Here is a 13871-nt window from a genome sequence, read left to right as displayed (position 1 = left end):
ATCAGCCAAGCCTGATCACCTGGCTCCCTGCCTCAGAGCCTTTTTTTTCTTTTTTAGTTGAACAGTCAACTCTTTCCCAGTCGCCTGTTGAAAGGGTGCCGGGATCTGTGTGATTTCCCGTGCTGCGACTCACTGCGCAGGTTTAAACAGCGGTGCTGAGGCTGGCCGGACGCGGTGGCTCACGCCTGTAATCCCAGCACTTTGGGAGGCCAAGATGGGTGGATCACAAGGTCAAGAGATCGAGACCATCTTGGTCAACATGGTGAAACTCCGTATCTACTAAAAATACAAAAATTAGCTGGGCATGGTGGTGCACGCCTGTAGTCCCAGCTACTCGGAAGGCTGAGGCAGGAGAATTGCCTGAACCCAGGAGACGGAGACCGAGATCATGCCATTGCACTCTAGCCTGGGTAACAAGAGCAAAACTCCATCTCATTAAAAAAAAAAAAAAAAAAGCGGTGCTGAGATTCGTGGCACTTTTTTTGCCCAGGAATCTCCTGGCCTGGCTCCCTGTTCAGTCCCCTCCTTAGTCAGATGAATGGGCGACTTCCCGGGTCTCCAATAACCAGCCAAAAGGGCACCCAGACCAGTGTATTTTGTACAGAGAACCACTGGCTGGGGCCCCGACAAAGCAACCGCGCCGACCAAAAGAACCACGCCAGCTAAAACAGCCGCGCTGGCAATCCGTGGGGCTCCTCCTCCTGGGAATCTCCTGGTCCATGGCCAATAAAAATGGGGCGTCCCCTCACCCTCTGCACTTTCACTGGGAGCTGCAACTCCGAGCTGTTCCTAAACAGCCATCTTGGATCTTCTCTTGAATACAATTTTTCTATACTTACTTTTTTCCTTTTTTTTTTTTTTTTTTTTTTTTTTTTTGAGACAGTCTTGCTCTGTTGCCCTGGCTGGAGTCCAGTGGCACAATCTCAGCTCAGTGCAACTTCTACTTCCTGAGTTCAAGTGATTCTCGTGCCTCAGCTTCCTGAGTAGTTGGGATTGCAGGAGTACATCACCACACCCGGCTAATTTTTGTAGTTTTTTTTTTTTTTTTTTTGGTGGAGACAGGATTTCACCATGTTGACCAGGCTCATTGCATCCTGGCCTCAAGTGATCACCAGCCTCAACCTCCCAAAGTGCTAGGATCACAGGCAGGAGTCACCCAGCCTGGCCACATTGTTGTATTTGTTAAGTAACTTTCCCAAACTGGTCCAACAAAAGCCTTACAACTCCTACCATACATCAAGAATAGAAATATTAAACCTAGCCATTGCGTGTATCAGTGTTTCTGTGAGAAGCAGCACTCAGAGCTCCAGCTTTTTGGGATGTGGGAAGCACAACTTTAGCCTAACCCAAGTCAAGTCAAATAGGCAGTGAAAAAGGAATTTCTTCTCTTCTTGTCTCCTAGCAGGAGCTGAAGATCTCTTATTGTGACAGCCACCTTTCTTGGGACGAGAGTTGTGAGTTTAGGGAGACGGCACTGGTGAGGGAAGCTGTGACCTCTCTTCAGTCTCTAGGAGTCTAGGTTAAAAGTCCCAAATTAGGTTTTTTGGCCCATATTCAGTTCATCAAGCTGAGGAATCTTCCTATAAGCCTCACAAAAGTTTTTGAACTAGATAACTAAAATGAAGAGATTACACATAAAAATCTAGATTTCCTTTTACTCTGATGGAGACATTCAGGAAACAAAGAAAAAAAAATTCTAGATGTCTAAGCTTTTCTTGAAAAGAGTTGAGAGGCCCTTTTGGTAAGGTGTGTGATGACTTACGCTGCACCCAGTAGTCTCTACCTGTGCTGTTCCTCAGGCCAAGGCTTTTGAGTTTCCAGCCTCTGCTTTATGTTTTATTTAATTTAATTTAATTTTATTTTATATTTTATTCTATTTTATTTTATTCTATTCTGTTTTCTATTTTATTCTATTCTACTGTATTCTATTCTACTATTCTATTTCATTTTATTAGCTGAAATGGAGTTCTAGATGGCTCTCTGAGAGCCAGGGAGCCAGATGATCACTGAGAACCGGAATGTGTTACAGACCTTGTCTAGGAGAGATAGAAAAAGAATGTGGGTTTAAAGAAGAGAGAGAAACTGGAAACTGTTAAGTAGAAGACAGGTTATGGTTTACTTTTTAGCCTTGCTTCCCTAGTTTTCCCTTTCCTTTCATATGATAGTAGAATATTTTAGGGTGGGATCATAGGTGGGTGGTAGATTAAGCCATTGGGAAGAGAAGGGAGAAATGGCAAGAGTATTTTCCTTCATTACTTTACTATTTATTTTCCTTTTCCTGAGGTAAGGAAGGGAATATAGAGAAATGGCTGTTACGGTTCCCATGGTGATATGGACTAACATACCATATTCTTTCCCTTCTCACCATAGCAGCTCCCTGACTATTACTGCAGAGGCCTGAGATGTCTGGACTGTCTCCCAGGTTGCTGTAGGGATTGCAGTGCTGGAAAGGAGAGGCCAGGGAAGGGGAACAAGGAGAAGGGAATTCCCTAGTGGTTTTTGTGGGAAAGAAGCGGAGAGTTTCTGCAGCTGCCTAGCTGTTGCTGCAGTATTATGTAATGCTTTCTTGCATAAGTCAGAAAAACACAATTCTGGTAATTTTTTTAATTTAAAAAAATTTTTCTTTTAAGCTTGAGAACTTGCCCTGAGGTTTTTGTTTTGAAACCAATATGAAAAGCAGACTTTGATTTTTTATCCTTAAATTATAATGATATAATTCTACATTTTTTTAATGATGATCTAAACAATCTGAAGAACAGAACTTACACCTTTCCTAATAGAAACTGCAGTTTTTGGCCAGGCATGGTGGCTCACGCCTGTAATCCCAGCACTTTGGGAGGCCAAGGTGGGTGGATCACCTGAGGTCAGGAGTTCAAGACCAGCCTGACCAACATGGCGAAACCTTGTCTCTAGTAAAAATGTAAAATTAGCTGGGCGTGGTGGTGCATGACGCTGAGGCAGGAGAATCGCTTGAACCCAGGAGGCAGAGGTTGCAGTGAGCTGAGATCAGGCCATTGCACTCCACCCTGGGCAACAAGAGTGAAACTCTGCCTCAGGGTGGGGGGGGTGGAAGAAACTGCAGGTTTTATGTTAAATTTAAACATATACCTAAGGTGAATTAGCAGATTATTCACTGTGTCTTTCTGTACTTTGATCAGATGGGCTGAAAAGCTTCCACATTAGACTTATATTAAGTACCTCTTTCTGTTTGTTTTACATGTGTTAAGTTGACTGTGGCTAACCCTTATCCATGGTGCCTTTTATTTGGTCTCCAGGAAAGATTTTACGTTGAATAGAACAATACAACTCGGAACATCTCTTTTGTTCTTTCCATATAACGTGAAATAGGAAAATTTTAGTATTGTGAATTATATGTATCTCCTTTCTCTGATGGATTTGCTGTTTAGAACAGTGACATGTGGCTGGGTATGGTGGCTCACACATGTAATCCCAGCACTTGGGAGGCCAAGGCGGGCAGATCACCTGAGGTTGGGAGTTCAAGACCAGCCTCGCCAACATGGAGAAACACCATCTCTACTAAAAATACAAAATTAGCCGGGCATGTGGTGCATGCCTGTAATCCCAGCTACTCGGGAGGCTGAGGCAGGAGAATTGCTTGAACCTGGGAGACAGAGGTTGCAGTGGGCCAAGATTACACCATTGCATTCCAGCCTGGGCAACAAGAGTGAAACTCCATCTCAAAAAAAAAAGTAACAGTGACATGTATTTCAGGTTACTAAAAGGACTTTTATTAGCTTAAAGATGAGCGGTGCCTGGGGATGGACAAGTTCCCAGGCATCTTGTACACCCCTGAAAGGATATGTGAAATGGTGTGTGTAATTATTTGTATCAAGGGATGATAATATATGTATTGTCTTGATAGAGTTCTATAGATGACCTCATTATGCTGCTATGAAAGTAAACTTGTGTGTGTACTATATCTAATTATAAGGAAATTATACTGTCTTAGATTAGATCTGGTAAACATTATTTAGTAAAGATAGATAATAAGCAAAACATACATATGCACATATTTAGAGAGAAAGAACATACAAACGTATGTTCTCTATATATAGAGAGAATAAATAAAACGTGTATACTTATACTATATACAATTATAATATGTAGTATAAATGAAAACTTAAGACCTGAAGGTTGTTAGTGATGATAGAGTAACAGTTCATTTGTTCTCCTGTTACTGCCAATTAATGTATTTTGTATATGTGTCTTCGCACATATGCAGGAGCATATTAATGGGATTAAATTTCTAGAAAACTTTATAAAGGAATATACGCATGTAACACTTTCTTTTTTTTCTTTTTTTTTTTTTTTTGAGACTGAGTCTCGCTCTGTCACCAGACTGTAATGCAGTGGTGCCATCTCGGCTTGCTGCAACCTCTGCTTCCCTGGTTCAAGCGATTCTCCTGCCTCAGCCTCCCAAGTAGCTGGGACTACAGGTGCGTGCCACCATGCCCAGCTAATTTTTGTATTTTTAGTAGAGATGAGGTTTTACCATGGCCAGAATGGTTTCAATCTCTCAACCTCATGATCCGCCCACCTCAGCTTCCCAAAGTGCTGGGATTACAGGTATGACCCACCTCGCCTGGCTGGATGTAACACTTTTATGGTATTGCCAGATTGCCTTAATTTCTCCTTTAAAAAAGCTTTATTATAGAGAACTGTAAAGTAGTCAGACAAGTATAATGAGGACCCTGTGTCTGTTGCTCAGCTTCAACAATAATTGGTTCATGATCAGTCTTATTTAATCTTACCCATTTCTACCCTTCTGAATTATTTTGAAGTGAATCCCAAATGTCATATAATTTATTCATAAATTATTTAGTATGTATCTCTAAAAGGTAGGACTTAAAAAGTCATAACCACAGTAATATACCTAAAAAATTTACTAATTCTTTTATATCATTAAATATCCAGTCACTGTTTAAATTTCAATTGACTTTAAATGCCATTATTTTATTTTTATTTTTAACAGTATATTTGTTTAAATCAGTGTCCACATAAGGTCCACATTGCAGTTGGCTGATCTAGCCTTTGTATCTTTTTATCTAACGTTTCCAGTCCATACCTCTTTTCTCTTCCTCCTTTACAATGTGTTTGTTAAAGAAACCAGGTTTTGTTCTGTACTTCTCAAGTCTGTATTTTATTAATTTTATACCCATGATATAATTAATATGTTAAGTTCTCTAGTTTCTGTAAACTTGTAGTTGTATCTAGAAAATCAGTCTGTATTTAATTAATTTTATACCCATGATATAATTAATATGTTAGGTTCTCTAGTTTCTGTAAATTTGCCATTGTATCTAGAATTCTAATTGGATTCAGTTTTATAGAGTGTGTGTGTTCTTCGACCTGGAAACATAACATGTCTGGTTGACTCTTTTATGAGGTTAACCACTATAGATGTTCAACCTAGATTTGTTAATTAAGTTGCAAGATAGTGATAATTCAGTTTAGACTTTCATTTTTATTTATAAGCTGGATTATTTCTATAAAGCTAAATTCCTCCTCATTTGCTGTTACCCAGTGGTGTAAGTCATATAGGAAAACAAAGATAAATGTTTAATTCTTTCTGTTTATTTAATAATTTTCAAGATAATGAGTTGTTGACTAGCAATTTCCAGAGGTGATCAGTCATTTTCAGTCTATCACAATTATTGTTACCGGTATTCAAATCGTTCCATGGTTGGACATGAGAGACTCCTGAGTTCATTTGACAAGACTTTAACTTCCTTGCAGTTACACCCTGTGTTTCAAGCTCATCTTGTAAATATTCTGCCATAGAACTGGTTTGTCCTAGGAACCCTGGTTTCTAACTCCTTTGTTGTTGGTGCTAACTAATCTATTTGAAATAGAAAACTAATTGTCTTCTTAGTAGACTTCATGTATCTTAAGAGAAACGGAAGATTTATTACCAATATTTCTTTAATGCAAAGTATAAGGCCATTGTCTAGACAAAAAATTGGATTCACTTTTGAAGTAGTTGTAAGTATTATTTGGGAAGATTACACCTACAAACCCCATTAGGCAGTTGCCTGTGCGGAGAAGTACAGGTTCCAACATAGTGATTGGCTTTCTCCAATCCAAGTAGTTTGGTAGGTGTTTAGCATTTGATGATAAAATTTCTTTCTTCTCCAAAATGCAGAAGAGAACCTCAAGCTCCCAAGAGTGCAGACAGCCAACGAGAAAGCTATCTGTTGATATTGAATGATTAAATAATGAGTTGGAAGCTAAAGGAATTTGTTCATGAGGCTTTAAAGCTTCTTATTACTACTTATCACCTACCTGCCTGTGTATTCTGTTAGGTATCGGCCTGTTTTCCCATATTTATAGAATCAGGAGCATATTCATGCACTTTATGTATTAAAGTCGGAATTAAAATAATAGTGGCACATGTGGTGGAAACTAAATCAGATAATCTCTCAATATTTTTGTTCTTTTAAAGAATAAATTATTACAGAAGATACAATTCCCCAAACTTGTTTCCATTTATAAAAAATGTATTTAGCTTTTACTTTAGTATTAGTGTTGCCTTTATTAAACAGATAAAGAAATAGAATTTTGGGATACTAAAATGTGAATAATCTGTGAGCACAGAAACTTTGATTTGTTCACGTATTCTAAAATATTGGAGCAGTGCCTGACACAAAGGAAGTATAGGAGTCAAATATCACTTGAATGGATGAACTGTAATAGATTTGTGCTTTATTCTCTCCTCAAAATCAGTGACCTTCGACTTATATTTGAAGTGGACTAAGTTGGTGGACTAAGTTCACCTGACATCTTATTTAAAAGGAAACACGATTGTATAATTCTGTTAATTAATTAATTCATTTGCTTAACAAGCTTTGTTAGATGGGGCAGGGTAGGGGGTGATAGATACTGTGCTACATGTTGGGACACAAAGATGAAAAAGACAAACTTCCTGTCCTCAAGAGGCTATCAGTTTAATGGAAGAGAATCAAAGACAAAAGTAATACAGCAGTCTATCTATGTGTAGATGGGCACTGTGGTATAGTGGTTTACAGTAAGACTCTGGAGTCAGACTCTAGATTTGTAGCTTAGACCTGCGAGTACCATCTTGGGCAAATTACTTAAATCTCTCTTTGACTTAATTCCCTTATCTGAATTACGCTGTGGAAACATGAAGGAACCAGTTCCTTTGGGAAATTTGAAGAAAACCTTCCAAAGAAACATTTGAGTTAGGTTTCAAATTATTAAAGAGACTAAAATACTTGTTGTTTCCCTATCTCTTCCTTTAGGTTTCAGCTTAACCATTACTTTCCTGGAGCACTTTGCCTCTTTAACCCCCCTCCTCCCCCCACCTAATTTAAGTTCCCTGTTGTGTTCCTGTTTATGCCTTTTTATTACTCAGGTGCACTTACTTAATTTCTTCTTTGCTAGTCTGTAAGCTCCTAGGAGGGAGGAGGGCTGACCTTTGTCTAGTTTATCGGTATTTTCCCCAGTTCCAATAGAGTTTCTGATGTTTGTTAAATGAATGCATCAGTTAGACAAGAAATAAGGAAAGAAAGGCATCCCAAGCATACTACTTTACAGTTCTCTATAATAAAGCTTTTTTAAAAGGAGAAATTAAAGCAATGTGGCAATACCATGGAAGTGTTATATCTGGCCAGGCACAGTGGGTCACACCTGTAATCCCAGCACTTTGGAAAGCTGAGGTGGGCGGATCATGAGATCAAGAGATCGAGACCATGGCCAACATGGTGAAACCCCCTCTCTACTAAAAATACAAAAATTAGCTGGGCGTGGTGGCACGCACCTGTAGTCCCAGCTACTTGGGAGGCTGAGGCGGGAGAATCGCTTGAACCAGAGAGGTGGAGGTTGCATCGAGCCGAGATGACACCACTGCACTCCAGCCTGGTGACAGAGTGAGACTCCATCTCAAAAAAAAAAGAAAAGAAAAGAAGGAAAGTGTTGCATGCGTATATTCCTTTAGAAAGTTTTCTAGAAATTTAATCCCATTAATATGCTTATGCATATGTGCAAAGACACATATACAAATACATTAATTGGCAGTAACAGGAGAACAAATTGATCTGTGTTACCAAGCACAGGGAGTAGCATTTAGAAATAGACAGTGTTATGAAAGGTTTAGCCTAGAGTAGTATATAGAAAGGAAGAATGGAAGGCTGGAAAGGTAACTTCAGGATGAGTTTGGCTTTCCTTATTATCAACAGGAATTCATTTGGGTATTTTTAATCTTGAAGGTAAGGAACAGTCACCTTTGGAGATGAGTATGCATCCAGTGGCCAGCGCTCCACTCTCAGTCTTTACCAAGGAATCTACATCCTCCAAACACAGTGACCACCATCACCATCATCACCACGAGCACAAGAAAAAGAAGAAGAAGCACAAACACAAGCACAAACACAAGCATAAGCATGACAGTAAAGAAAAGGACAAGGAGCCTTTCACTTTCTCCAGCCCCGCCAGTGGCAGGTCTATTCGTTCTCCTTCCCTTTCAGACTGAGAAGGGGACAAAGAGACCTTTCCTTCCATGTCCAGAAGAATGTATGTCACTAAAGCTTTGTCCTCTGTGAAGAATGATAAAAGGGGGAAAGGATTTGCCTCTCCTACAGAAATTCTGAATCCATTTAAGTTCTAAACATTTGATTTACATTATTTATACAGTTGGGATCTAATTAGGAAAATGTGTTTTATAGTTCTGGATAAACTGTTTCATCTGCTGTTTCCTCCTCAATACACACACACAGTGCAAACTCCTTTTCATAAAAGCCCTCATATCCGCTGGCAGTCCCATTCACCTCATGGTCTCCATGTGTACTACCAAAGTCAATTATGTTTGAAAGCTTTTGGTAGATGTTATGGGGCAAACTTATGTTTCACGCAGAAGCAACGGCCAAATCTGTAGTGCACCCACTATCTCCAGTGAAATATTGTATAACACCATTTGGAACTACTGAAAAGATAGGCTCTTCTATAGGACTCTCCCTTACTGCACCATTTTTTTGTATTAACCATAGAAACTAAGCATCATAATTTATGAACAAAGAATGTGTTATATTTTCTTTTGCTCTAAAATACTAAGATTTTGGGAAGCAATTCTTTTTTAAAAAATATTTGAATAACTATCTTTTGATAACACATTCAGTGTTTATGATGTTAGAATTTAGCAGAACTATGAAATCCAAAATTCTTTTCAAATCAAGATATTTAAATTTTAAGTTGGTTTGTTTTCCATTAAGTATAAGTGAAAATGTTCATATGTAAAATATATTTTGCTAAATGTGGACAGTTTACACACCCAACACATACTGTTTCCAAAATTATTTCTGTATAACACAAATTATGATACCTTTAAAAAGGTGAGCTTAGCCAGGCGTGGTGGCTCATGCCTGTAACCCCAGTACTCTGGGAGGCCGAGGCGGGCAGATCATGAAGTCAAGAGTTCAAGACCAGCCTGGCCAACATGGTGAAACCTCATCTCTACTAAGAATACAAAAATTAGCCAGGCCTGGTGGTGCATGCCTGTAATCGCAGCTACTCGGGAGACTGAGGCAGGAGAATTGCTTGAACCCAGTAGGCGGAGGTTGCAGTGAGCTGAGATTGCACCACTGTGCTCCAGCCTGGGCAACAGAGCAAGACTCCATCTTGAAGAAAGGAAAAATCAAGGTGAGCTTATATATTGTTTATTAACCTAGACATAGACAATTTGCCTCTTGTGAGTATACCGGAAGCATTTAAAAACACGTATGAAATGTTTTGATTTCATGGTTTGTATGGTTGCGTATTTTTATTTTTACTTCCGAATTTTCCTTGTTTAAGAATTTTTTATACCTTCAATTTTTATCATTTCCCTTATCATTAGAAAGTTTGACAAAATACTTGAAAGTTGGACCTCTAAATATACTTTTAGTTGTGTTTAACTTGTTTAATAAATAACTTTTTAAGTTGATCTTTCTGTCTTTGTATCTTTTAATATCTTGTGTTAGCTTCTTGTGTGCGTGTATATAATAAACCTGTCCATATAGTTTGCAGAAAGCTTTGTGAATAGGTGGGATTTTAGCTGGCCTCACTAGGGGGAATAATTTTAGTAGGCTGAGATGGGGCTAGGTTCTCTCAGCAGAAGAAACTGTATCTTCAAAGGTATGTAGGAAAGCAAGGGTGTGTTCAGGAATTAGGCTGTGCAGTTGGCCTGGAGCATAAGTGCAGAGCGATATGATCAGATGTTGAAGGGCCTAAAAGACAATTATTTAAAAGTTTAAATTAATTGAATGTTGTCCAACTGAAATTATTTTGGAAAATGGGATATTTTGTATTAGAGCATATAGTGATACCATATATAGAATTCTCAACTTTGAAAATTCTAAGCACATGTTTCAAAATAATTACTTGTGTTGTAGGAAGACAGTGATAAGTTATTGACCTATTATAATTCAAGCACTTCTTGTATGGCAGGCATTGTACCAGAAACTTTATGTTATGTATATTATTTCATAATCAGGTGTTTATATTAGATGTGGAACTTTTTTTATGGTGAACTCTTGATTATTTAAGCTTTTGGTTAGGAGCAGACAATGCAAAAGGTATTTTATTCATATTTTTGAAACATTATTAAACACAGTGCAGCTTCAATCTAGGTCTCCCAGTCTCCTTTCCCAGAGGCAGTCATTATTGACAGTGTTATATGTATCTTTCCAGTGCTAGTCTATATATACATTTCCATATATTTTTATCGTATGTACAGATTTTTTTAAAACAAGTGGTAGCATATAATACAGACTTGCAGAAATTGTGTTTTTTAAATTATGCTTTATCTTTTATGGCTTTTGCATTTTATGTCATAGTAACAAAGATCTTTATGATTATGAAATAATTCTTCCACTTTTTTTTGAATGTTCTTAAAATTTTATGTCTCAGGTTTACATTCTTCATCCAACTTGAATCCATCTGCAATTTATTTTAATAAAAAATAGGGGTTCAGCTTTTTTTCCCTTCTATTTAATTTTTTCTTTTTTTTGGCAGAGACAGGATCTCACCATGTTGTCCAGCCTGGTCTTGAACTCCTGGCCTCAAACCATCCTCCCTCCTGAACCTCCCAAAGCATTGGGATTACAGGCATGAACCACCATGCCCAGCCTTGTCTCAACACATTTTTTTAAGTTCCCTTTTAATTTATTCATTGACTCATTGGTAGTTCAAGAGCATTGCTGTTTAACTTCTAGAGACTTACGAATTTTCTGAAGTTCTTGTTTTGACCTCTAGTTTCATTATTGTAGTTAGAAAAGAAACTTGATGATTTCAAGTAGAATTTTCAGAATTTTGAAATTGACTGAAATTGAATTGAATTGACAGAAGTCAAGAAAACTTCAGTCTTCTTAAATTTGCTGAAGCTTGTTTTGTGTCCTAACATGTTAGATTTTGGAGAATGGTTTATATATGCTTCAGAAGAATGTATACTATTTTGCTGTCAGACTGAATGCTTTGTTTATGTCTGTTAGTGTTAAAGTTCAGTGTTTCCTTATTAATATGTCTGGATGATCTGTCCATTGTTGAAAATGGGGTATTGAAGCCTCCTTCAGTGTCTCCTGCAATATTGTATTACAGTCTATCTCGCCTTCAGATCCTTTAACATTTCCTTTGTATGTAGAATTAAGATGCTTTGACGTTGAGTACATATATATTTACAATTGTTATACCCTCTGAATGAATTGGCCCTTTTGTCATTGTATCCTTCTTTGCCTCTTTTTTACAGTTTTTGTTTTAAATTCTATATAATAATTTTTCTGATATAATTTTTAATGTCACCCTGATATGTATACTATTTGGACTGTTTTTCTCATCAAAGTATGGTTTTCTTAGCAATTATATAGTATTCTAGAAATTTTATTGCTACTTAAAAATCAGGGCTTAAAAATGCTGGGCCGGGCACAGTGGCTCACACCTGTTATCCCAGCACTTTGGGAGGCCGAGGTGGGCAGATCACGAAGTCAGGAGTTCGAGACCATCCTGACCAACATGATGAAACCCTGTCTCTCCTAAAAATACAAAAATTAGCCGGGCATGATGGCATGCACCTGTAATCCCAGCTACTCAAGAGGCTAAGGCGGGAGAATTGCTTGAACCTTGGGGGGGCGGAGGTTGCAGTGACCCAAGATTGCGCCACTACACTCCAGCCTGAGTGACAAAATGAGACTGTGCCTCAAAAAAGTAATAATAACGCTTTCGGCCGGAACCGCCATCTTCCAGTAATTCGCCAAAATGACGAACACAAAGGGAAAGAGGAGAGGCACTCGATACATGTTCTCTAGGCCTTTTAGAAAACATGGAGTTGTTCCTTTGGCCACGTATATGCGAATCTATAAGAAAGGTGATATTGTAGACATCAAGGGAATGGGTACTGTTCAAAAAGGAATGCCCCACAAATGTTATCATGGCAAAACTGGAAGAGCCTACAATGTTACCCAGCATGCTGTTGGCTTTGTTGTAAACAAACAAGTTAAGGGCAAGATTCTTGCCAAGAGAATTAATGTGCGTATTGAGCACATCAAGCACTCTAAGAGCCGAGATAGCTTCCTAAAACGTGTGAAGGAAAATGATCAGAAAAAGAAAGAAGCCAAAGAGAAAGGTAGCTGGGTCCAACTGAAGCGCCAGCCTGCTCCACCCAGAGAAGCACACTTTGTGAGAACCAATGGGAAGGAGCCTGAGCTGCTGGAACCTATTCCCTATGAATTCATGGCATAATAGGTGTTAAAAAAAAAATAAAAGACCTCTGGACTGTAAAAAGAAAAAAAAAGTAATAATATTTTTACTCTTTAAATATGACACATAATTAATGAGAACCTCCTTTGTTCATCATACTGGAATATTGTGGCTTTATAAAAGTTCTGAGCAACTGATGTTCCGTTTGTAAATTTTTTAACTTAATACCTGTGTAACATCACAACAGCAATTGAATGCTAGTCCACTCAGCATTGTTATTGCTGAAACAAACTCGCTTCACTTGGTTTAGCCCAGTCATCTCTAAACATTTTTGGTTTTTTATTCCATTCATGTTTTTTTAAAAAATGAGTGTACATATGTAATGTATGTATATTAATATGTAAGTATATATTTATTAATATAGTATGTTCATTATAAGGTATATGTAAGTCTGAGCATGGTGGGTCATGCCTGTAATTCCAGCACCTTGGGAGTCTGAGGTGGGAGGATGGCTTGATGCCAAGAGTTCAATATCAGCCTGGGCAACATAGCAATACCCCATTTCTACAAAAAATGAAAATGAAAACAAATTAGCCAGGCATAGCAGCACAAGCCTATAGTCTCAGCTACTGAGGAGACTGAGGCAGGAGGTTCACTTGCTCCCAGAAGTTTGAGGTTGTAGTGAGCTAAGATCATGCCAGTGCATTCCATTCTGAGTGACAGCACAAGACCCAGTCTTTAAAAGATTTTCTTTTTTTTCTTAAGACAGAACCTCTCTCTGTTGCCCAGGATGGAGTGTAGTGGCATGATCACAGCTCACTGCAGTCTCTACCTCCTAGGTTCAAGTAATTCTTGTACGTCAGCCTCCCGAGTAGCTGGGACTACAGGCGTGCACCACCACGCCCAACTAATTTTTGTAGTTTTAGTAAAGACAGGGTTTCACCATGTTGGCCAGGCTGGTCTCAAACTCCTGACCTCAGGTGATCCACCCTCCTCGGCCTCCAGAGTGCTGGGATTACAAGCATGAGCCACTGCACCCAGCTAAAAAAAAATTTTTTTTTAAATATTTTTCATATTTGTTTATTTATTTACTTTTCAGGCAAGGTCTTAGTTTGTCACCCAGGCTGAAGTGCGTTGGCTCAATCACAGCTCACTGCAGCCTCAACCGT

General features: G+C 38.5%; 1 protein-coding gene and 1 pseudogene across 4 annotated transcripts in view; both read left to right on the top strand.

The window, feature by feature from the left end:
• The window catches only part of TAF2 (TATA-box binding protein associated factor 2), a 104946-nt gene extending 95600 nt beyond the window's left edge, over positions 1 to 9346 (top strand). For all 3 annotated transcript variants that reach the window (XM_032252611.1, XM_032252620.1, XM_032252627.1), the window contains one exon: positions 8247 to 9346. In XM_032252611.1, coding sequence (XP_032108502.1) covers positions 8247 to 8509 — 263 coding nt within the window. In that variant the 3' untranslated portion in view covers positions 8510 to 9346. The remainder of the gene's footprint in view (positions 1 to 8246) is intronic.
• Positions 9347 to 12210: 2864 nt separating this feature from the next.
• Positions 12211 to 12779, top strand: LOC116533003 (annotated as a pseudogene). The gene has a single exon (XR_004261036.1). The product of XR_004261036.1 is annotated as a 60S ribosomal protein L21 pseudogene (transcript).
• The last annotated feature ends 1092 nt before the right edge of the window (positions 12780 to 13871 follow it).

This window comes from Sapajus apella, unplaced genomic scaffold (genome assembly GCF_009761245.1).
Source record: "Sapajus apella isolate SASKATOON/1434 unplaced genomic scaffold, GSC_monkey_1.0 scaffold3, whole genome shotgun sequence".
Classification (NCBI taxonomy): domain Eukaryota; kingdom Metazoa; phylum Chordata; class Mammalia; order Primates; family Cebidae; genus Sapajus; species Sapajus apella.
The sequence above is the reverse complement of the archived record's forward strand: the minus strand, read 5'-3'. Positions and strand labels throughout refer to the sequence as shown.